We start from the raw sequence: 26,427 nt of genomic DNA, 5'->3' as shown, positions 1-26,427 counted from the left end.
GCCACCGCCACATTCATCAAGCTGTTCTTAAAGTCCAAATCTGTTCTTACCCAGGTTTTATGAATGGTGAATCCCACTCATTCTAAACTGGATGCACGTTCTCGCGCAAGTCATTTGCATACAGAGACACGCCTCGCGGGCTCATTATAATACGAGAGCCGTGGGTCTGCATCGGATCCCCCGGCCGTATTCAAGCGCTGGAGCGCTTTGCGATGGATCAAAATTAGATAGGAATCAAATGTATTGTCATCATACAGCACCTATAGCTATATAGTGGAATATACTGTATTAATATAGTAATATAATAGTAGTTGGCTAGTTGCACGCTTCTGGCCACCTCCCGCAGTGCGTGCATGCACACGTACTGTATACAGTATGTGCAAAATTAATCGTTCCAGCAAAGTACTGTAGGCTTTGTCAATACTGAACGACTGTGCGGTCAAGAGCCAATCGCACAGGTTGCCACTCATCTGGCTCTGCAAATAGATCTAGAGTCTGAATATCTCTGCATATATAGCCTGACTGGCAGTGCGCATAGTACAGTGCCGTGCGTGCTCCAAGTCAAACTGGATGACACATCTCTCTCAAATCCATTCTGAGAACGGAACGCAGTGCCCGCGATGCGGGTCTTGATTGATTGGAAATTGTATTAACAGATTGCAGAATGGGTACAATACAGTACAGCTCAATACACACAATTGTTAAGGGGATGGAGACCAGAGAAAGACTTTCGTCTTGTTTACATCAGGGTCCCCCATTTTCAATTCATCATAACATATATGACATACATGACATACAGATAGACGGTACTGCTACATCTATACATTTATGACATACCAGATCTACAAATACAGTACTGTTTGTGATACAAAAAGAGTAAAAAAAAAAAAAAGAGAGTATATACATTTGATGTAGAAACTGTACATTGGAGGAGGTGGGGGGGGGGGGGCTGTACATTGGAGGTGGTTGGGTGGGTGGGGTGGGGTGGGGATGGGTAGGCGGGTGGGGGTAACTATACATTGGATTATCGACGAAACCTACTTGGTCCAAGAAGAGGGTCTCGTGTATTACTGGGTTTAAGTCAGTTGTTTATTTATTTATGTTTTACTGTTTATGTTTTACCGCAAATGTTCTTGATAACAATCTAGTGGTCCGCATAAAACAGAAGTTTGGGAACCACTGATATAGACTATCTCTAAATATGCGTTCTATGCTACGTATACAGTACTGCATATCTGTATGTCATGTCATAAATGTCATGATATATATCTGTATATTGTGTATGTCATAATGAATTGAAAATGGGGGACCCTGATGTAAACAAGACGAAAGTCTCTCTGGTCTGCCTCCCCTTAACAATTGTGTGTATTGAGCTGTGTATTGTACCCATTCTGCAATCTGTTAAAGGGGAACCATCTTATAAATGGCCTTTTTCAGTGTTTAGCATTGTTTCCTAGCTATGTGGACTTATATTAACACTTTCAGCGCCACGCCTGGTTTTCCGTTTTACCGCTTGAATGCCACCATCGGCGCCAATGTTAACGTTAATATCGCCTAATCTATGTTTTAAATTATGGCTATGTGTCTAATCTGCCCATCGCATTATCAAAGACTATTTTCCAGTCAGTGCTGTGAAGGCAGATTGTTTTTTTATCGCGTTGTTTCCGTTTCAGAGCAGTTAGAAAAGCCCCCGTTTTGATATAAAAAACAGCTCATTCTGGAGCATTCTATGAAAATCGTCTTTTAGTGGAATATTCCACAACGTTGATATTCGTCTGCCTTTTTATGAATCGTTTTCAAATAAACGCTAGATGATCAATATTATACGTGCACGCAAGCACATTACGGCCGCGCACTGATAATCGCTCCGTTGATTTCCTCAGACTTTTACAGTGAAACCGAAAGAAGACATTTCACAAAACAGCTTATAACTTCATCAAACTTACTCTGATTATCCTACCACTGATAACATAGAGTCCTTACCTGACATCAGATGGTATCCAACTGGTATATTCCAATTCCTGATCACCATTCGAAAAAATCGATACGTGTATGGATCCAACGCGATACAGTAGAACTCCATGATCCGCGGGGATCTGAGGCTCCAGAATGAACTCTGGTAACCCCGGCTGGATCAGTGAACTGGAAAATGTGGAGTACCGGATTTTTTTCCCCATTCATTTTCATTGAGTCCATTCCAAAATCACTTATGTCATCTGGGAGACGACAGGGGGCGCTTTTTTCCACAGTGATCGCCGGCGCCCCTCGGCTATACTCGGGTAGGCTCGGGTGATGCAACAATTTTTCAGATCGCAAAAAGAAAAAAAAAGAAAATCCGAGAAATCTGGTGAGTGGCATTCTACGTCACTATTAAAAACCAGAGAAATCTCGTGAGTGGCACTCAAAGTGTTAATATGATCTATGTCTCTAATTATCATATTGGCGCATTCTTCCAATTATCCTCTCACAATATTCACCCTCACTAAACTGAGTCATCTGAAAATGTGATGATTTGTGATGTCAGAAAGACACCGCTGCATGATAATGTTCAGGCGAGTCAGTAACTTACCATTGTGGTTGGAGCCCAGCCTCAAAACGGCTTAGGATCTTGAGGTAGAAAAATGCTGTTTTTGAGGACTTGATTAGAAATACAAAACAATGAAAAAAAAAAAAAAAAAAATTACAGAGGTGTTCCATAAACTCACAGGAATTGTGTAAAAGTGCCCAAATAGTGAAAGAAATAGTAAAATAGTTCCCCTTTAATAAAATCTTCAATCAATGGGCGGCTACGTGGCGTAGTGGGCAAGGCGCTCGCCACGAATGCGGAGACGCTGGGCTCGCCTGTTCGAGCCCAGCGCTCCACATTGCTTTCAGTTTAGCTGGTCGTTCATACTACACATTGGCCGTATTAGGGGGTGGGAAACTGATGGGTGGGGATCGGGCGTTGTGGACAGCGACTCCTACAGGCCGGTTGGTGCGCCTGCGCAGTAGAATCAGGAAGTGTCGGGGGCAGCATGAGCCTCCCAGATCATAACTGTTCTAACAGCAATATATAATCCATTTCAGACAGAACACACGCAATAAGTTAAAAGTTCTGTATTTTTAAAGTCGTATTTGGGAGCAATTAACCAATGGTAGGCTTTTTTTTTTTTTTTTTTATGTAAGGATTTCTTATTTCGGTAAGAGTGCTCTCGACCACTCTTGCCTGAGAAAAAAAGCAACAATAAGAAAACTTTGCTGAATCCCAGGTAAGAACAAAGTAAGAGGAAATGCTAGTTAAGAACGAAATCTGTTCTTATATCGCTTCATGCATGAGGCCCATTGTGCCGAGAGAAATGATGTTGTTGTGCCCGCAACTTTCCAGCACCTAATGATATGCGTCTGGGCGTGGTTGACCATTTAAGTTTAAATGGTAGAGTGACCTGATACGGTTGACTCCATTGGTACTGAAGTACATATCATCTTTTAACATCCTGTGTTCTTCTCGTCTCGTTTGTTCCCCAATCCCTTCCGTCTCTTGCTCTCTTAATTCGCTTCTTAGGATCCTATGTTGCAGGAGGGTGAGGGGAAAGGGTGAACGGTCAGCAGGGGTGTTGGAGATGATGTGTGCCTAAAATTGTGTTGCTTTGTTTGTGATATTGATGTTGTTTATTTGTATATACCAGGGATATCTGGGAAGGGTATAAACAATTTTGATTCGAATTTAGAGGGAGAAAATAAAGAGTTCCAATGTTTTTACATTGTAGAGTTCTGGCTATGAGTTTTTTTTAACAAGTGACTCTTAGTTTGCTGTATTTTGTTTAGGTTCTATAAATGTTTAATCTCTTGCCCCTCGAACCAATTGGATGGTGTTTCATTGTGTGGTGTATTATCCCTTTACATGTTGGCCTTAATTCTTTGACTGCTGTATAAGCATAGGGCTAATTTTGATAATGCACAAAGAGGCCGAAACCCTTAACCAATGTGGGGTATGCTTGATCATTTGGTTGGAAACGCCATTTAGCTCTGTAGATGTCCTTTTTTGGCAAATGTTTTTGATTATAGACATTTGTACTTTTAAATTTGTATTTGTATGTTCCGTTATCTAATATGCACCTTGTTTTGCCTGTCTGGTCTGTTCCCCAATCCCTACTGTCTCCTGCTCTCTTAAATGGCTTCCTAGGGCCCTATGTTGCAGAGAGTGGAGGCAGGATGGTGAGGGGAATGGATGAAAGGGTTAAACAATGTGATTTGAAGTTAGAACCACTTGATTAAAAATATTATGGTTACTTTGTTGTGGATGGAATTAGCTTGTGTGTAAATAAAAATGTAATTTGTTAATAGGGTAGAACCCTTTTCTTTAGGGGGAGGGTGTGACGACCCCCACTTTACCTGCAATGGGGAGTCTTCTGACTCAGAGAGCATGGTAGAGTGGGTAGGTCGTTAGCTGCCTGCAGAACCCTTATATATGTTGCCCTGTCTAAGCCCTTCGGTCTGCTTTCTCCACTCCTAGGCACAGGTTGTATCAGCAACACTCAACTGGGAATCATTTGACAATTCTGATACCTACATTTGTTGTTTATTCGATTATTGTTTGTTTAGATAGGTTTAAATAAATTCTTGTTAAACTTGGCATCACGTGTCGACTCCCTATTTGTCAGAAACCACCCGTTTGAGACAGCATTGGCTTTTTTTCCCCTTCAAAAACAAGCATTTTAAGCACTTCAGGGACCTTGTGCGAACCCCGACACACACACCTCCTCCTCCTCCTCCAAGGTAATTGGACTGGTCTGATCCTAAACAAAGCGTGACAGCGGTGTTATTGGCACCACAATAGAAAAGTCACATCTGCCTTCCATTTTCAGAGGCTCAACAGGTGAATGTTCAGTTGTTCACCAGCAGGGGGAGCACCTAACACAATCAAGGTCACATGAGGAAGTCTTTCTACAGGGGGAAAAAAAACACTCCGCATAGAGGCCAGGGGATCAACATGCAAACTCTCAATTCAAGGGTAGAAAATGACACAAAACAGTTGTTGCGTGTTTTCAACAACAGGCCTATGTCTTCCAGGCCTTTATCAGTGTAATATGAATCGTATGGAGAGGGTAGATTGCAGATGTCCAATGAAGGCAAAAAGGAGAGCGTTTGGAGACAAAAATAAGGGGGGAGGGGGGTGGAAGAGGAGGAGCCAGTGGGATATAGAAGAAGAAAATGAGTGAGAAGAAGTCGAATAGTAATGTTACTCAGTAGCGGATAAAAAAAAAAAACTTAAACAAAGCTAATCCAAGTCATGTGGGCTTACTTGTATAGAGAGAGAGAGAAAGAGAGAGAGAGAGACAGACACACATCACACAGAGAGAGAGAGAGAGAGAGAGAGAGAGAGAGAGAGAGAGAGAGATACAAAGAGAGATACAGAGAAAGAGAGAGAGAGAGAGAGAGAGATACAAAGAGAGATACAGAGAAAGACAGACACACAGAGAGAGATACAGAGAGAGAGACAGACAGAGAGAAAGACAGACGGAGAGAGAGATACAGAGAAAGACAGAGAGAAAGACAGACGGAGAGAGATACAGAGATAAAGACAGAGAGAGAGATACAGAGAGAAAGACAGAGACACAGAGATATACACAGAGAGAGATACAGAGAGAAAGACAGAGACACAGAGAGATATGGAGAGAAAGACAGAGAGAGATACAGAGACAGAGATATACGCAGAGAGATGCAGAAGAGAAAGAGAGAGAGAGAATGCAAGTAAGGAAAAGTAACAAGTTGATGAGGGAAGAATAACAATAAGATTGAGAGAACAGGGGATGGTATACGAGTAAGAGAGATACAAGAGTGAGTAAGAGGCTTGACTTACTACTACAGTAGTCTCCAGATTGAAACATATCTTGATATCAACGCCTACTGTAGTGACCTTTCCCCTTGATGTCAGCAGCTCAGAGGACCTACTGTAGTGACCTTTCACCTTGATGTCAGCATCTCAGAGGACCTACTGTAGTGACCTTTCACCTTGATGTCAGCACCTCAGAGGACCTACTGTAGTGACCTTTCACCTTGATGTCAGCACCTCAGAGGACCTACTGTAGTGACCTTTCACCTTGATGTCAGCAGCTCAGAGGACCTACTGTAGTGACCTTTCACCTTGATGTCAGCACATCAGAGCACCTACTGTAGTGACTTTTCAATTGCGAATGCATCAAAGACAGAACTCACCCCAGTCCTTAACCAGTTATATGTATGCCATTATGACAGTACAGCCGTGGCTGGTGGTCGTTGTGGTACAAACAACACCCCAGTGGTAGAAGGACCAAAATCACACAGGAAGGCACCAGTCGTTCCTCTACACTAGAATAAACGTTTGGAACTGGAGACTATTGTATGTGACATACAGAGCTACAGGGAGGCTTGACTTACTAAGTGACATACAGAGAGATATAGGGAGGCTCGACTTACTAAGTGACATACAGAGATACAGGGAGGCTTGACTTACTAAGTGACATACAGAGATACAGGGAGGCTTGACTTACTAAGTGACATACAGAGATACAGGGAGGCTTGACTTACTATGTGACATACAGAGATACAGGGAGGCTTGACTTACTAAGTGACATACAGAGATACAGAAAGGCTCGACTTACTATGTGACATACAGAGAGATATAGGGAGGCTCGACTTGTGACATACAAACAGGCAGATGTGGAGTGGTCCAACATGCCGTGTCCCATTTTCCACTCCTATAGCAGTCAAATAAGGGACACGCTTCCTGCCGTCTCTGGGGAAACCCCCCAAAGCCCCAGCTGGCCTGCACCCTGGATCTGAGGGTTTCTCGCTCAGATCCAGTAGATCCAGTCATAAAAACACCCAATTTACTAAATAAATAAACACAGTATATATATTTCTCATATCAACATATTAGCAACCAGCGTTTCTCTTCCAGCTTGGAAAAAAAAGCATTCCAAACATTCTGTTAAACAGGAATACAAAGGGTCAAACATACCTGCATTTTTTTTAAAGCTGAAGAATTCAGAAGTAAATCTTGTAGACGACTAGACGTCCAACGGCTTTCAGTATTTTCAAGAATTCCAAATACTCCGTTGTAATAGGGTTGCGCGATGAAACGATAATTATCGTGATATATTTTAATAATCGATATCAATCGATGATTAAAAAAAAGATCAAAGAATAATTTGTGACCTGCAACAAGGCAGCTTTAAAACCAGAGACAGTGGACAGACTTGTCTTTCTTGCAACTTAAAGTAATGGCTTAGCTTGTCCAAATGACAATACTGACCAAATTGAGATTTCTTTTTCTCTTGTCCATTTATTTTGTTTGCTTTCTAATATAAAATACAGTTTGAAACTGTCTGTACACAGTAGGCTATGTGTGCTAGCAGAGCTAGACTCCAGTCACGAGTCACGGTGCACATGTGCGGTGGTTTGTCCACCAAAAAAGCGCCAAAAGATAGAAAAGAAACTAGCAGAGCCAGAACTGTTCAACTCCCCTGGAGCCACAGCCAGCCAGCAGAGAAGCCCGTTTACTTTCGCTTTCAAACCAGCTGCAGCCTGAGAACTGGAGTGTGAGGGGCTGTAACACTAAAGATGGCGGCAACGACAAAGAATTGCTGCAAAATAAACATACATTTGTTGTTTAAAAAAAGATATAATTTTTTTTAAATTTATTTATAACAATATCGATAATTATCAATATAGAGTGATATGATAACATTATCATATCGTTATCGACTCGTGATATAATTTTTGGCCCTACGGTTGTACCGTAGCGTGGTCTTACCCGGTTGTGTAGGCCGCTGTGTGTGCGAAGGGTGACGGGAGTCTTTCCTCGGCTCCTCACTGGCCTCTCCACCACCGGAGTGGCTTCTGGTTCTGGCTCAGGCTCTGGAACCGGCGTAATTTCTGTTGAAGAAGAATACACATTGGAGTGGAATCACACCGTGATATCTCGGCTAATATCTGGTATTGGGGCGACAGCGGCATAGGAGATAGAGCGGTCGTCTGGTAATCAGAAGGTTGCCAGTTAGATTCCGGCTCCTCCAGGCAGCATGTTGAAGTGTCCTTGAGCAAGATACATAACCCCCAACTGCTCCCGATGAGCAGGTTGGCACCTTGCATGGTTGCCCAATATATTTATAGGGTGATATCTTGGCTGATACTGCGCTAATATATTTATAGAGTGCTATCTTGGCCAATACATTTATAGGGTACCATTACTGAAAGCCGATGTGCAACACGTCAGAAACGTCTTCTCCAGAGTCACACAAGAAGATATATACCAGTTTCATCTCTGTGCGATCACTAGGAAGCTATCCGACTGCAAACTAGCCAACTTAGCACAAATTATTGGAAGGAGATACGGATCAGCTAGCCTAGCTGTTGGGCAAAAGCACCTCTCGCGGAGTTTAGACTAGTGGGTCTCTGTATCCGTTTCCATTCCTTTGTGAAAGTGAATAAGGGGAGAACATGCAAACTCCACACAGAAAGCTCCCCGCTCCCAGTCGGGTTTCGAACCCACAACACCGCTTGCATTCACAACACCAACAGGAACTATAAATACAACAACAATGCTCAACCGTTCTGACGGCACAAATTTGTAACTAAGAGATTCACTGGGACAAATATTCTTAATGCATTAGGTTTCAACTACAATAGGAGGTTGACCCGGGCGCCAGCACGTCTGCCCTACAGCCCCTCACAGCAGAGCACACTTGGGTCTGATAGCATGACACCTTGACGTCTGGACCAATCCCTCTACGCTTACGGCTGGAGGAGAACCCGCCCTAAAGCAGGAGCTAAAAAGACAATCCCTCAAAATGGCGTTCTAAAAACTACGATGGTGTTCAGTTCCTGCAGTGTGGTGGACACAACAAAAAAGTTCCTCCAATAGTTATTAGAACTATGAAAAGGTTCCTCCGGTCCGAAAGCACCTAGTACTAACCACTGCACCACTAGGCCTCATGAAAACCATCGTAGAAAGCATATTCATACGTTGGTAAAATGTTAGCACTGTAGAACAGTGTGAGTGACGGGGCATTATTTTACCTTCCTCCTTGTCGCTGTAGCGGTCCGAGTCAGAGTTTCCGTTGTGCTTGATGTCGATCTGGGTGAGGACCACCTCTGGCGCCGGAGCTTCTGCAGGACCCTGGTCCACGAGCTTCTGGAGCTTCTTCTCGTACAGTTTACGTGTGGACGCTTGGAGGGGGGGGGGGTTAAAAGGGAACACGTCAATTTGGTACAACATTTAACATGAATGAAGTTTCTTTTTCGGTCTCGTTTACAGACAAATCAAAAACACCCCTGTGTCACAAATGTACATATTCAAGGCAAGCTCACACACAAAATCCAAAATCAATAACCGAAAAAAAGGAATAGGCTGAAGCACATGCTTATTTTTGCCTATCCCTTACAAATTCTTAAAAACTAAATATATAAGAAAAAAAATTCAACTTAAAATATGCTGAAAGATATACTTTTTTGAAGAAAAAGAAACAAATGTTTGATGTTTTACTCAACTGTACCGAATTATTTGATCCTTTAAAAGGAAAACTCCAACATTTTGGGAAATTAGCTTATTTAACATCTTCCCTGGAGTTAGACAAGAATATACATACCTTAATTCGAATTAATGATTTAGAACGATTTTGAAAAAACTAAATCGATAAATATTTTCTTTTCTTTTTTTTAAAGAGTAATTTTTTATTTGACAAAAAATGATGTTTGGTGAAAGTTAGATTTGCACGTTATTAATCCCAATAGGGAAATTCATTCTTGTTTGATGATCAATAGGCACATTTTATTTGTTTTAAGTGAAGTTTGGTGAAAAAGCAAGTTATTGCACTATTGATCCCAAGGGACATTCATCTTTGTTTGATCAAGAGTAACCTTTTATATTATATATATTTTTTTTTTGTGTGAAAAAATATATTGATAAGATTGGTGAAAGTTAGGTTTGCACTTCAATCCCAATATTCATCTTGGTTTGATAATTTTTTTGTGTCAAATAAAAACAAAGGTTATTTGAATGATTTCCTTGGCGTTTCTAGTTTAAGAGAAAAAATAGATTAAAATCGTAAATCGGATTTAAAAGAAATTTACGTTTTCTAAGCAAATATTCTCTGAACTATTTTTTGCTGAACCACTCCTCTCTGGGCTCAGTGATTTCACGTCACCAGTGCTACTTTCTAACGTGAGGCCAGTGTTTGTTTACATTTTCTTTTCAAAGGATCCGAACCGATTGAAGTTATTATGGATACCATGACTGTGGTAAGTTTTAAGGGGCTAGTGTTACACAATAAATTAGTTATAATAATACCACGAGTGTGGATTCACTCGCCCAAACCCTGTAGCCGTGCATCGCAGTCACGAAAGGGGCTAACTAGGTCGATAGTCCAGCAATGTTATGACTGTCCTATTCATCAATCTCACAATATTCGCTAACGTTAGACAGATGGAATACAGCCTTCCATCTAAAAACATAAATGAAAACTTGCCACAGTCATGGTATCCATAATAACTTTTTTCCCCCTTTTCGAGTAATACACGATCAATCGAGTATAGCATGAGATCAATCGATCTGGATTTTTCTTTAAAATGCCCATCCCTAATTGTTACTAGTCCTATAATATCAAATACATCATACAATGAACTTTCTGCATTTCACTGTAATGGTGGTTGCTAGGGTGTTATAGCTGGTTGCTAGGGTGTTTCTAGGCGGTTGCTAGGGTGTTATAGTTGGTTGCTAGGGTGTTATAGCTGGTTGCTAGGGTGTTTCTAGGTGGTTGCTAGGGTGTTTCTAGGTGGTTGCTAGGGTATTTCTAGGTGGTTGCTAGGGGGTGTGGTCTAAGGATCGGGGGAGTGGTCAACATCGACCAATGAAAGAGGATATCCCTACAGAGTACAATGGCACAACCCGCAAGTCTCTACGACAAACTGGTCAAGAGATACACTAAGGGGGTGTGGCCTAAGGGGGTGTGGTCATTTGATCGACCAACTGACTCTTCTAAATTCATGCTATATTATGTTATTATGTTAGTTGATACTATCTTGTCTAGCACAGTCTCTGGAGCGTAACAGTAAGAAGCATTTTGTATGAAAGTATTCTGTACTTCTGTATGACAACTATTAAAGAACTTGAACTTGAAAGAGGATATCCCTACTGAGTACAATGGGTCAACATAGACCAATGAAAGAGGACATCCCTACTGAGTACAATGACAACCCGGTTAACGGCCAACTCAGTACTGCTACACAGAGGGGCCATAAAGGGTTAACAGCTCCCTCTGCATGCACACCTGCTCACCACTAATTAGGCTCCCTCTGCATGCACACCTGCTCACCACTAATTAGGCTGATGCAATCAGCAATGACTCTGCACTTTGGGACCCAATGTAGCATGCCTTCAGTCTCACGATGATTAAAAGAAAACGATAAGAGATGAAGCTTAGTCACTTTAATATGAGTACTTGAAGGGTTATGTGAAGGGTTCTGTGCGATATTGTGTCATTCCGTCAACAATTGTGGCCTGGGTGGCGATCGGGAAACAAGGAAGGAAAAGCTAAATAATCTGCTTTTTGTTAGAGTGCAAAGCCATTCGTTTGTATGTAGAGCAGGGGTCTCAAACTCAATTTACCTGGGGGCCGCTGGAGGTAGAGTCTGGGTGAGGCTGGGCCGCATCAAATATTCCACAAAAAAAGGGTTTCAAGTATTCCAAAAATGTATTAATACATCAACAAACTACCCCTTTGCCTCATCATAAAACCTCAAAAACACCAGCAACTGAGCATTCTCAGTGGTGTCAGTGGACTCATCCACAGCTATGGAAATGCACTGTGCATTTTTTTAATTCTATCACAGCCAGTATTTCAGTTATTCTGGTTGCTGTGCTATCTGAGGAGGATTTGCTTTTGTTTGCCTTCAAACATGGTCTCCATCACTTCAGTCATACATTATTTTATTATTTATGCATCAGAGAATGGCTTCTTGTGTTTAGCTGATGACAGGATATATTTCCTTCTACTTGGTATCACTCCGGAATTACATTTCAACCACTAACGTTGCTGCCATGAGCCTGCGCTATGGTAGCTTACAAGTGATAAAATAAATAAAACACCCAACTCGCGCAACGACTTGGCAACAAGTTGCGCGCGGCGGCGCGGGCCGCATTAACACTACACTTTGATGTCAAGTAGGGGGCCGCAAAATATCATCCAGCGGGCCGCAATTGGCCCGCGGGCCGCGAGTTTGAGACCCCTGGTTTACATGTTCTACACAGTACCCTACTGCCACCTTTAGGTAATTTAGTTTCCCTAACTCTATAACCATCATATCACAATCACTCACTACAGCCAGTGGATACTGAGTCTTTTGAGCAGCATTCTGGAACACTTGTGGAAATACATGTATACAAGTAGATGATGTATTAGTGGAAACTCTGGTTGGCAGTGTCATCATTTGTTTTAAGACAATTTCGCCACAGACTGAAGCTTTTTCATCGCTGGTAAATGGACTGCTTACAGTATATAGCTCTTTTATCCAAAGTGCTTTACAACTTACAGTATGCCTTACATTCACCCATTCATATGTATGTCATGCATGTCTTAAATGTCATGATTAGATTAGTTTAGATGATTAGATTAGATTCTTATATCTGTATGTTGTGTATGTCATAAATGTCATGAATTGAAAATGGGGGACCCTGATGTAAACAAGACGAAAGTCTCTCTGGTCTGCATCCCCTTAACAATTGTGTGTATTGAGCTGTACTGTACTCATTCTGCATTCTGTTAATTAAAATGTTCAATCAATCAGTATATATTTGTTATTTATTTTTGGTATAGTAATAATAATAATAATGGATTGGATTTATATAGCGCTCTTTGTGACACCCCAGAGCGCTTACAGAGTCCATTATTCGTTCATACACAGTCATACCGGTGGTGGTAAGCTACAATTGCAGCCAGAGCTGCCTTGAGGCAGACTCACGGAAGCGTGGCGAATAATCAACGCCTACGGCCCCTCCGACCACCACCAACATTCATTCACATGCATACACATTCATACGAGGCAAGTCGGTTAAGTGTCTTGCCCAAGGACACAACGGCAGTGGGATGGACATGGGCTTGAGCGGGATTCGAACCACCAACCCTTCGATCATTGGACGACCCGCTCTACCCCTGAGCCACGCCGCCCCACAATAGTGCTTAACAAGCATAATATAATGTTGCCCAGTTGTGACCTGTTGAGGGGCAATACATATCAAAAGTTCCAAAACATCTATTGTGTTTGTATTTGTATGATCCACTATATAATTATAATATCTACATACATGGCATTTGATTGGAGGCTAGTCTCACTTTGTCCCACAGCAACATTAAAATAGTTTAGATTTGTGTATGTTGTTTATGTAAAACATTTACTTGAAAGTAACGCAATAGTTACTTTCTGAAGTAACTAGTTACTTTTATCATTTGTAACTGAGTAAGTAATTTAGTAACTTTTTGGAAGAAGTAACTAGTAACTGTAACTAGTTACTTTTTTAAAGTAACTTGCCCAACACTGGTGACATCACAACGGAACATGTTTGAGTCCCATTTGAATAATTTAAATAATATGTTGACATTAAAAAAGAACAAATAATTATAAAAGAAAAACTACATAAAACAATGATACAAATTATAATAAAATATTTAAGTAAAATGTATAGAAATAAAGATAATAATTCATTTAAAAGCTATTTTAAAAAGGTAAGTTTTGAGCAGTGCCAACAGAGTCTGCTGTCCTAACAGACTTAGGGTCTGTAGGGTAAGCACTTATTCCCTCCCCCCTGAACATTTATGGAGATGTATGGGCCTTTTAAGTCAGTGATAAAAGTGTCTTTCAAGGATAAGTGAGCTCCTGCACTGATTATTATAGTTCAATATTCAATATTTGATCACCAAAACCCCCCTAAAAGCATAAAAAGGCCGCTCCCCGCCCAAAAAGGGCCCCCAAAAATAGCACAGGCCCAGTGCCCTTTTCAGCCTTTGAGCACCTGCCCCTCTAAAGTCCTGTGCACTTCCCTGGAGTGGAATGCACCTTTAATGGTGAAGTAAAAGAAAATGATCATGTATTCTCTCCATGCGTGGCTGACGTGACCTGTTGGGATTTTAGGTTGGGAGTTAAGTTCTCAGAATAGATATTACTGCAGAGTGAGGATGCTTGATTTAATTTGGGGGGGTTGAGGGGAGGGGGTTGAACGCAATATATAGGTGTCACTTTCTACTGTCACCCTCATTCAGGCACGTGCACACATAGAGCCCAAGGGGTGCTTGAGCACCTGCCTTTTTGAGCCTCATAAAAAAGAAATTTTTTTCCCGTTACGCATATAGACTGCCCTTCCAACTGAAAAATGTCAGGATAGAATCAAAATATTAGGTAAAGAGAGATGCCCCATATTCCATTGCAGTTTGCCCCCCCCCCCCCCCCACCTTTGAAAATGTGTTTTGTAAATGCAGTGGGACATAAATAAAAAGTTTCTCCGCTATATTATAATATATACACTATACGCAATAAGAGAATATACGCAGTGTTTGAATATACAACACGCAGAGTATCTTCAGCTGTGGTGCAGTATATCTTTGCTGAACAGGGTATACAGAGTCTATACACAGTATGCAAGAGCATTTAAAGCTAAAATTCACCCTCAAATAGAATTCACTAATTATATTTCTATAATAATGTACAGCTAAGTTTCAATGTATGAATATGAACAAGTCTCTCCTTAAACTGAACACCAGAGACTGGCAGAGAGACACGACACTAGTGATGATGTCATCAAGAGACAAATCCTGGAGCTGCTCCATAGACCGTGAACAGTGGAACAACTCCTAGGACACTGACAGTAACCATGGTGATTTTACTGGGATATGAGGACACTATGACAGTAACCATGGTGATTCTACTGGGATATGAGGACACTATGACAGTAACCATGGTGATTTTACTGAGATATGAGGACACTGACGGTAACCATGTTGGTTATACTGGGATATGAGGACACCGACAGTAGGGCTGACCTTCAAAGCTTTTTTTGGCAATCGAAGCTTCGGTGGCGAGCTTCGATTTTAATTCGAAGCTTCGAGAGAATTTTTTTTTTTTATCTTATGTTGTGGGACTTGTACAGCACTTTGGTAAACGTTGCTGTTTTTAAATGTGCTCTATAAATAAAGTGGATTGGATTCATTAATTAAGTAGCCCCTTTCGTGACTGTGACGCAGCCAACAAGGTTTCACTCGGCAGTGTGATTTAATTCAAGGTGGATCGCTGTTGTCGTTTGAACAACTTCAGATTTCATGGGAACTACCAATCCCCCAAATCAAGAATGTTTAAGATGAATGAAGTAAGATTTAGATTATTTGAAATATGGCCCGTGTAGACTAAACTATGCACAGAATTATGTCAGTCTACAAGGTCCGGATTCCACGTGTTTACTGCAGTAATCATGACTGCAGTATACATCCCTCCCCAAGCGAATGCCGCCAGGGCGCTGGCGGAGCTACACGATCATCTAAACACACATGAGATCAAACATCCAGACGTGGCCATGATCGTAGCCGGGGATTTCAACCAAGCGAATCTGAAGAAAGTTATGCAGTCTTTCTTTCAACACATCGTCTGCTCCACCAGAGGAGGAAATACTCGATCACTGCTACACCCCGTTCAGAGCCGGATACAAGGCTGTACCGGCTCCGCCGTTAACGGGAACGACGAGCACGTCGGATCATGCCGCCATTATCCTGGTACCGGCTTACAAACAAAGATCACGTGACGCCGTCGTGTCACGTGAGGTAAAAAGATGGACCGACCAATCAGAGGCCATGCTTAAGGACGCACTCGATGACGTCGACTGGGGAATGTTTGAGGGAAGCGCCAGTGACGTCAGCGAGTTCACAGACACTGTGGTGTCCTTCATAACAACACTTTCTGATAGTATTGTCCCCACAAAGAAGGCGAGAGTGTTCCCGAACCAGAAACCATGGGTGGACAGTACTATCAGAGCAGCTCTGAACTCTCGCACCACTGCCTACAACCTTGGCAGAGAGTCAGGAAACATGGAAGAGTACAAGACAACAGTCTACACTCTGCGCAAGGCTGTTAAAACTTGCGAAAAAGACGTATGCTGACAACATGGAGGCACAAATGGCACAGAATGACACAAGAGGCTTATGGCAGGGACTGAGGACGATAATAACTCACTATAAAGTCAGCGCCCCCTCAATGGGAAGCGACAACGCCTCCCTTGCGGACCAGCTCAACACCTTCTACGCGCGGTTTGGTGCAAACAGCGGCGCCGCTAGCTCAACGGCTTGTGACGTCACTGGCGCGCCGGCTGTTGTGGAGGGGGGGGGCATCCGCGGGGGGGCGGGGACGCTCTCTCATTGACGGTACACACTATTCCACTATTCCACTATTACACTAGCACACACTATTACACACTATTACAGTATTACTTTGCGACCCAATGTATTTCAATGAGGGCAGACGCATGCCTGCAGTCTCACGATGATTAAAAGAAAACGATAAGAGATCAAGCTTTGTCACTTTCATATGAGCACTTGAAGGGTTATGTGCGATATTGTGTCATTCCGTCGACAATTGTGGCCTCGGTGGCGATCGGGACACAAGGGGGGAAAGCGATAAAATCTGTTTTTGCTAGAGTGAAGAATGCATTGGTGTCTATGTGGAGGATAACTTTCCAATTCCATTTATTTTTCTTTTGTGAGCGAGGGGACAGCCGTGTCATCGTTTTGATGTGTTGTTTTTATATCTACGTCCAAAATTGAGATCAATGTCGCAATTGACCCAAGGTGATGGTAAAAAAAAAATGTCAGCTCCTCCACTCTAAATCGCAATGCATTCCCTATGGGGCCGGTCCAGTTTAAAGTCGATTTGTAGCCAAACGGTGCGGTGAAACTTTCCGAAATGTAATAGCAACTCGAGTTGGAGCAAGCCGGTCGTTTTGATACGCACCACGTGTATGTGGTGCGAACGCTCTGGGAAGAGTTAGTTGGCAAAAATCGGCGGAATAATAAAGAATAAAAAGATTATAGATTACTATAGTGTGGTTGCAACCTGGCTTTGCCAGGTCACCCACACTAACTAGAAACTTAATCGTAAGCATTTTAGACCTGCTTTGATGTGGTAATAATATGTACATTTCATCATTCATATATTAGCCTCTTTTCAGCCTATTCATAGTTGAATGATGTTCTTAGGGACAACTGAATCCTTGAGACGAAGAACCAGATATAACTTAAGTCCTAAATCCTAAATCTAAAAATGGTAAGAAAGAGTGTTGTGTACATTTTATAGTTAAAAACAGTAGAGGATGAGTAATTGGCTCAACACCAACAACAGTCATGGCATGAGTGTGGGGATATCCGGTTAACCAGTCATTTTAAATTAACCAGTTAATTTGCTTTTCCTTTTTTGGGTATACATTTTATATTTATAAGGTGTCAAAATAAATAAAGTGAACACATGATATTAATAAGCAAATGAGCAATGTCTAGACCATTTCCTGCTTGCTGCCAGTGCCAAGAAACAGCTGAGGAAAAATGAGAAGAATGAGAAGCCCTTGCTCCAAGGAGAGAGACAGACGGAGAGAGAGACACACAGAGGGAAAGACACAGAGGGAGAGACACAGACATAAAGACATGACTCTCGTCTGTGTGTCAGAGAAAGCGAGAGAGATAATTAGAATGTGGAACAGCCAGATTGTGAGCATGGCAGACAACTTAGAACCATGTTATGTTAAAAATTAAAAAAAACGGCTAACGGGTTTATCCGGATAACCGGCTCTCAAAATAACCGTTATGCTGCACATCCCTAACGTATATGGTTCTTCGTCTCAGGGGTTCAATTGACTGTAGGTGCTGACCTCGATTAGTCGAATAGTCGACTAATCGATCGAAAGGAGCCGTAGTCGACTGCCAACCTCTTAAGTCGAATGCAAAAAAATATATATATATATTTTAAATCATTCTTTCCAAAAGTAAAGAGGCCTAGAAGCGTGACTAACGCAAATGGTGCGCATACCAGCGAGGCTAACTGCCTAAGAAAACGGGCACAGAGGCACTGAAAGGATTTCACACACTAGACAAAATATCAAGATGTATCCATCAGTGGACCAATTGCATGCTTTCGCAGACTTCAGACATTAACACTTTGATTGCCATGGTTAAATTCATGATATACCATCCCTTGCCAGCTCTATTTAACATGGAGAAGTTCCCCTTCTTTGCAGGGCTATAACTTTTTAAATTCTATTGCTAGATTGCCATTATTAGGGCCCATTCAATGTCCTATATGTATTGTTCATGGTGTAGCAACGTTAAACTTTTTCATTCACATATTCATACTAAAATATGGTCTAAAGTATAAGTATGTTTTCATCTCTTTCTGCAGCTTTCTCCAGAACGTGATTTATAGCCCCAAATGCATTATATTGATGATCAAATACAGTTTGGTAGGAATCTGTGCGAGATCAAAAATTTCAACTGGACGTATTTCTAGAATTTACTACACGTCATCTGATGTTGACCGGATGGGCGAGGGGGCGTTTATAATTCCGTGGGCAACGTTATACCATTAATCTAATGTGGGTCATATGTTCATCATAGCAGTTTATATCGAACACGGTAATACTACACGCTAAAACTCACCCCAGTCTCCTCGGGCCGTTGGGCGATCAGCGTGGAGTAGACAGTTTTCAATTATGGGATGTTGAAATGCCCGATCTATTTCCAGGTTGTATAATAGTATATACGTCCAAATCATGTTGTTTTTTCGAGTTATTTCCACCGATCGATGTTCACTGTGTGAAGACAGAGTCTCTCTAACATTTGCGAGTGCCCGGACCCCATATGGAGTGAGTCCTGCCGGTTCAAAGGTTGACATCCGGTTTCGATCTGCCGATCGGCCACCAGATGGCGCTCTTGAACCGCTAGAGGGTTGAGAGGAGATCAGCACTGTGTGTCAAGGCTGCGGAGGGGAAATATGATTTCGATCACAGATTTTTGAAATATTGATATCAAAGACGAGTTACGGCGTCCTCGGCAACTTGAGCATGGCGGGGAATGACGAGTTAAGGAGTTTTCGGCAGTTAAAGTGTTAAGCACCGCCCACAGCCCAAATGGAATGACGAAAAAAATACATAATAATATTTAAAAAAAAATTGCATTCAGGGGGGTAGTCGACTACCAGTCAACTATCGGCAAATTTCAGCCAATCAAAGTCGACTATACAAATCCTTAGTCGGGGGGAAAGGCCTAATCGACAGCCCTAAACCCTCAGTCACATGGACTCACCCACAATGGGCCCTAAACCCTCAGTCACATGGACTCACCCACAATGGGCCCTAAACCCTCAGTCACATGGACTCACCCACAATGGGCCCTAAACCATCAGTCACATGGACTCACCCACAATGGGCCCTAAACCATCAGTCACATGGACTCACCCACAATGGGCCCTAAACCCTCAGTCACATGGACTCACCCACAATGGGCCCGGCATCAAATCCATACTTCAGCAGCTCATCCTTCAGGTTTTCATCGGTCAGCTCGGTCACATCCAGGTCCTCCGTCCGAACCGTCTTCCTCATGGCTTTCTGTGGAGGGACAACAGGCCACGTCAGCTTGGTGGGAATAATAAGGAGGTAGAAGAACCCTAGCATTTTCAATAAAGAAAGCCATTTTATGTAATGTCCTGTAACATTATTTCAATAAAATAGCAAACACAAGGGTAAGTTCCAAATAAGTTATTTAAGTACAGTGTATACGGTTGCACAATAGTTCAACATTGAACACGAAAACACATGCAGACACACAGGGGAACGGAGGACTGAGCAATCACGTATTAGACAATGATGCGTCCGTTTATAAGCTGGCCCCATTAAGCTTTTATTGCAAAAAAAATAAGAAAACACAGTGACACTGTGCCTCCACCATACCATTGTTTAAGGAGAGCCCTAATACTTTTAGACACTACGAAAAACATAAAATGCTTAGAACCAGAATTAAAACCTCATTAGAGTGTAAGAGGGGGCGGGTTTCTGATGATTTCCAGCTTTAGGAGAGGGGTGCGTGTTCAAAAGCTCTGACTGAACTGTCCTGGGGCACAGGAAGAACATAAGAGTATGCGAATTCTTGTCACTCCCCATTTGAACCTGCCTAACAGGTTTCTTATCAAGCAGTAGTGGGCATACAGAATTTTTTTATAGAGATAAAATATGCAGCAACTTGTATCAGCAGGTGCATGACAGACTGCATAACATGAAGAACCGTGTCTTTCTGCACTAGTGGCGAAGACGGCGAAGACAGCCCAGACACTGGCCCGCCCAATCGGAGCGCTTTTTATTAATACGTTCATTCAGACAATGTGTAAATACCTCTTTAGTGAACAGTGGTGGGCCCATCAGACTTTTCCTACTCTACATTACCTGGCAGGAGTCAAAGCTGGATCAGTCAATGAATACCGCTTTCATTTACTGGACTATTCTGGCATACACAAAAACTGTCATTTTTCTGCCTATTTATGAATAGTTTTCAAATAAACACTAGATTATCGATAGTATATGTGTACTTATGCACGCTATAGAAGCGATCTGAAAAGTATATTCTCTCATTTCCTGATCAGCGAGCACACACACACACATATGGGACACATTGATATATCTGTGAAAAAAGCTCAGATTACCCCAAGACTGGTAAAATAGATTCCTTACCTCCAGGGAACAAAATAAGTACCCGCCAACCGCCAATGGCGGGCAGATTTAAGGTTTGGCGAGTAACAATGAGAGGTCTACCCGCCACCTGGCGTGTAACAAAATAGTTCATATCGATACTCTTATTTTGAAAATCCTGTGCCGGGTCTCATTTCCGCCCCAAGCGCAGCTCCAGCTATAATATCTATGGCTCCGGCAGCTAACAACGTTCGGTTCATATCGATACTCTTATTTTGAAAAACCCTGTGGCAACTCGACGAGTCATATCCACCCAGTCCGCGCTAATGTCTGTGAGGCGCAGGGCGGTCAAGCAGAGGAGCAGGGCTACACAGCAGTACGCCTATTTTGTGACCCGAAATAAGTCTGGTGTTTTTTTCTCTCACAACGGGTCAAATGCATCTACATGCTTTGCATCGTCGCCATTCCTTTATGCGCCCACTGTTGACAGAATCTGGCTATGGGGCAACAATAATGTGGTCAAGAGGCATGGTTTCTATCTTTAGCCTTTGGCGTGGTTTATTCATTCACATGTTAAACAGCAGCAGTACTAGAGTTCTCCTCTCTCCGAGAGGCAGGTGGAAAAAAGGTAGAGGGGGAGGAGACATCCGCCTAGAGCACCCTCTAGTGGAAACAGTTATATATGCAGTTAGACAGTTACTTGCAATCCTACATAGAACCTCTAACTTTAACACCCACATCGCCCGAAATTAACGTTACATTAGCGTAAACTAACAAGCTAATCCTGATCAGAGGGCAGAGCCATAGAGAACAGCAGACGTGCACTGTGGACTGGGGAAAGGGAAATGGGGGGGGCACTCTCCCTTTCTCGGTGTGTGTGCGTGTGTTTGGAAAGACGATGAAGTCACTAGTCAGGACTCAGGACAGGAGTATATTATAGTAAACTGAGGATTACTGAGGATGGACAGATAATGTTGATATTCAAATATAAAAAAGTTTCGAGAGGAGTGGAAGTTTGAAGACAGACTAGACTACAATATGATGCGGGGGTGGTGAGTTGAAACAGTGTGTGTGTGTCCCGACCCCACTTCTATGTTTCAATCAATTATTTGCATTTAAAACTATTAACGTTGACTCATTCCTTCAGTCCACTCAAAATTATGCTAATATTCCTTATGTTGTTTATGATATTAATTGAAAATACATTTTTGGCTGGTAAAAAATATGCCTGGCTGGTAGTTTTGTAAATCTACCAGCCAAATGGCTGGTAAGTCAAAAAGTTAATTTTGTTCCCTGCTTACCTCAGATCAGATGTTATCCAAAAAGATTATTCCAATTCCTGATCGCCATTCCAAATATCGATCGCGTTTATTGATTCAGCGTTTGGTGCTGGAAATACATAATCCATGCTGTTCTGAGGGCCGGCGATCACTTGGTCTCTTCAGTTGGCTTGACGGAAAAGTAAAATGAGGAAACTGCAGTTACACAGGGAGAGACGATAGGGGGCGGTATCTTCCCAATTGAGCTCAGAGAGACTCTGCAACACTAGCGTGAGGCTCGATTGATGAAATATGAATTCAAATCGCCAATAAAAAAAAATACGACAAACAAACGCTATATAGCGTTGCCGGCACTCAACTGGCGGCATGAACTAACGACAAAACACGTCGCTGGCATCCAAAGTGTTAAGCAGTACTGTATATTTGTATATCATAAATGTCTGGATGTAACAGTACCGTATAATACGTGTATATATACAACAAGTACTCCTGCTGCTTGCGTGTAATAGGGCTGTATCTGTTATTTAGTTAGGCCTACTGGACATTTTCGTTGACATAAGTATTTATTAAGTTAATATAAACCGTGTTTCGAAAGTTTGAGGTTGTTAAATACACGCTTCTGATTTCTTTAAGTGGCGAGTGACGTTTTTTTCGTTGTCCGCTTATTTCTCGAGATACAATATCAATGTTGAGACCACAATATCGCGATTCCAAAACAAAATAAGGCGAGTCCTTATCAGAAACTGTTGCAAAGATCTTTTAATACACACTTATATCATACAGTAATGTTAAATAAGATATTGAAAGATGAAGTTGCAAATGAAAAGGGGCAAAAGCTAGGGATGCACCGATATGAAAATTGGCCACCGATACGATTGTTCAACTAACACAATCGGCCGATACCGATACTTGTGGCAAAAAATAAGTATTTGTAATTTTTTTTTAATATTTTTTTTTTATTTTAATATTTTTTTTAATGAAACTACTGTATATTTGTATGTGTATGTTTGTATTTGTATGCCTCTTTACTTACTTAAAAAAAGGAAACATCAAGAAATATGTTTATGGTATTAATTCCACCATGCCATGTATCACTATCCCTCTCCCAGTATCGTCTGGCGGCCTGCAGATGGGTACTATTCTCTCAACCAGAGGTTTCAACCAATGCAATAGAACCATTTTGATTGACAGTCGATTCGGCCAATTACGCCACACCGCTAGCACCCACCTCCTGCTGTTCTTACCACCAATCGGCAAGCGTTTATTCATTTTCTACTTCCGGGCATAACGAGACAATGATTTTACTGCAACAAATGTTATAATAAAACAAAGCCTTTCTATACATTTGTCTGGTTGAAAACTTTATTAACAGATTGCAGAATGGGTAGTTGGGTACGGAATGAGCAACGGAATTGAACTGAGCTATGAACTGAAGGATTTGGGGTGCTTTTTCAATGTATGTGATGTATAGATTGGGGGGACCACAGCTAAAATGGTAGATCGAAATGTGCATGGAAGACGGTGATAGAACGGTGACCAGTGGATTGAATACACTGCCAGCGAGGGTGTTTTGTTTTGCATTCCTTGGAAGAACACAGATAAGAGCGAGTGTACTGTAGGCCCAGAGCGAGGGAGAGGGGTGACCTCTTTAATGAAACGTGAAATGTGTGTAAAGGTTATTAACGCAGTTGTCATGACAACACGTCGCATGACAACCAGAAGGCGGGGCCGTCGTTGCGACGACGAAGATCTATAAATCGAACAGTGTTTCCGGGTAGGGCAGACTAAAATCTGGCTGAGACTAAGAGGGAAGAAACCAGGAGAGACTCTCTCTCTCCTCTTATCACAGAGGGGGGGGGGGGGGAGAATGCCACATCATCAGTAGCTTCGGCTACCACGAGGATGGTCTTGGCTAACGAACAGGCCTGACCATTGTTGGACTGAGAGACAGAGGGACAATAGACTGGACTGAAAGATCATTAGATAGACGAACACACCGAAAGATCATTAGAATGCTCTTCAAGGATGATACAATTTGATAACATCTGACAACATCTGATTATGAGTTTCTGTTTATAGCAATAAAACAACGCTTTTCCTCATAAGGTATCTCACGGTGTCGAAGTGTCGAATTCTTACGGAGGTGGAGAATTAGGATGGTTTATGGATTGCACTAACGGGGGAGATAAGGATCTTATCTACCAGTATCGGAGACGTCAGGACCATTAAAAGTACACAACGCAGAGGAATTGGATGGAGAGCCAAACAGACGAAGACGTGATACTGGCCAGTTTGATCAGGATCTTACAGTTGGTGCCGATGACAGCCGGATTTGCAAGAGATTAAAACAACGGGAGCAGTTGGTTGCAGAGAGATAAGAACAACGGAAAAAGACTGGTTGCCGAGAGATAAGAACAACGGAAAAAGACTTTTTCAATAATGGGACGACAGTGGACAACAGTCATCGTGTGTGGGAGAATCATGATCGAACAAGGCCGGCCAGCCCTGGGAGAGAGCGGCGAGTCGAGCGGTCAGGAGGCGAACCAGCGCTGTAGGGGAAACAGCGCTCCGATCAAAAATGTGAGTTCACTGTGCACACGGTTGTTTTGATCTTTTAAGCCAAATAAAAACAAATAGATAGTGCATCCGTAAATAAGGAGCGACAGAGAAGCCAGCTGTAATAATATGAACAGAGAGCCATGGTGTTTTGAAAATCGAGGGTGAAAACAGGATAGAATGAAAAACAAACGGGGCAGGCTGCACGGTTTCTGGTGTTGGGAGTGTAAATGCAGGAGGAGAAAGGGGGGGGGGGGGGAATGCTGAACCAGACTGAAATCTGTTATGGCGGGATTGTTATGACAAGACTGTCGCCTGAGACGGCCCACCTTAAACTGGTCGCTGTGGTCTCAAGACGGCCGGAATTTGTCGTAGCGGGTGTTTACCTTAAACTGTGTATTATGTCCGATAAGCAAGAGTTTAGTCCGGGAGAAGCGTCCCCTGATATGGAGGAAAACAGCAGTGTTTTTAGGCCTTGGAAGGAAGGGCAGCGTTTGTTTGTTTGAGAGAGTAGCCATTATGAGCGAGACAAGATGGCCGCAAAAGGGACCACGAGGAGTTAACAGATAAAGAACCAGGAAGTGACACGTCAACTAAACCACCATAGAGGAGGAGTAGGTCGCCACCTAGTGGCGGAGAGGGGGTAGTGCTGGGGAGTTTTCATTACCCATAGGGGAATATTTAGATATAGGCCTGTACTACCATCTAGTGGCGGAGTGATTCAATAGTCAATCTAATGAGCACAGAGAGTGGATTATTATTATAATAATAATATTAGATAGAGTTTAATTATACAATGGATTAAATAAGAATTGCACAGAAAGATGGTGCAGTTATTTGAATGGGTTAATTATGGAATTAAAGAGGGAGTTTGAATTCCAGTGGGGCCTTCTCACACCTAATATAGGCAGGGTCTTCAGAAGACACGTCACCAGAAGAACTGGCGCGCGGCGCGCGCTGGGGGTCAAACTGGGATGAAGAGTTGCGCGGAGTGGGTATCGGAAAGTGTCACGCCGGAAGACAACAAACAGGGAACCGCCCTGTAAGATAGATAATAGGTGTGGAGAAGGTGGTAGACTAATAGCAAAACAAGGGAAGTCGAATGTACAGACGACTGCCGGTGTTGTGTTTCTGCTTTCAAGGGGGGAATGACACCGACAGCGATGGAGATGACCAGGAGACAGACTGGAGGAGGAGGAAGCCGCAGGGGCGGGGCACTGCAGCCTGGTACACAGATCGTCCACGACGAGAGAGAGGAGACGGCGGCGGTGGAGGAGCAGATGTGGAGAGGACAGCCAGAGACACTGAGCAATAGCAGACCAGGGGGGACATTTTTGCCTAGGGGACCGCGCCCTGGAGGGGGGACCAGCTCAGGAAAGGAGCCGTCACTGAAAGGGGCCCTTGCCCTAGAAGACGGGACCGGCCCAAGATGGGAGGTGTACTGTAAGAGAGGGAAGGGAGCGCTCTGATTTGGATGTGGGGTACCTAATAGGGGGGCCGAAGGGTTTAGGTGTGTCGTCTGGAAAGTTGCAATCTGTGTTTTTCTCTGTCTCTCTCTCTCTCTCCTCCATGACCGTTGTTTATCCTTTCTGGTTTGGGTGTGATGCGGGTAATGGAAAACAACAAGGCAAAACAGCAGACGGCGGGGCCCTCATTGTTATGAGTCTATTTTTGGGTATAATTAATTGAAAAACCAAGGTGTCTATTGATTCTGAAGGTTGATTAAGAATCAAAGGGGGGAATGAAGGATTTGGGGTGCTTTTTCAATGTATGTGATGTATAGATTGGGGGGACCACAGCTAAAATGGTAGATCGAAATGTGCATGGAAGACGGTGATAGAACGGTGACCAGTGGATTGAATACACTGCCAG

At 42.6% G+C, this 26,427-nt stretch overlaps 1 protein-coding gene across 1 annotated transcript in view; it reads right to left on the bottom strand.

Moving 5' to 3' along the window:
* tmpoa (thymopoietin a) overlaps positions 1–26,427 on the bottom strand; it is a 90,451-nt gene that overhangs the window by 22,847 nt on the left and 41,177 nt on the right. The window contains exons 2-4 of the mRNA XM_084330055.1: positions 19,534–19,645; positions 9,040–9,189; positions 7,775–7,896 (exon numbers count right to left, since the gene is read on the bottom strand). Of these exons, the coding sequence (XP_084186181.1) occupies positions 7,775–7,896; positions 9,040–9,189; positions 19,534–19,645 (384 nt within the window). The remainder of the gene's footprint in view (positions 1–7,774; positions 7,897–9,039; positions 9,190–19,533; positions 19,646–26,427) is intronic.

The sequence above is a fragment of the Notolepis coatsorum genome (assembly GCF_963971535.1).
Source record: "Notolepis coatsorum genome assembly, chromosome: 15".
Classification (NCBI taxonomy): domain Eukaryota; kingdom Metazoa; phylum Chordata; class Actinopteri; order Aulopiformes; family Paralepididae; genus Notolepis; species Notolepis coatsorum.
The sequence above is the reverse complement of the archived record's forward strand: the minus strand, read 5'-3'. Positions and strand labels throughout refer to the sequence as shown.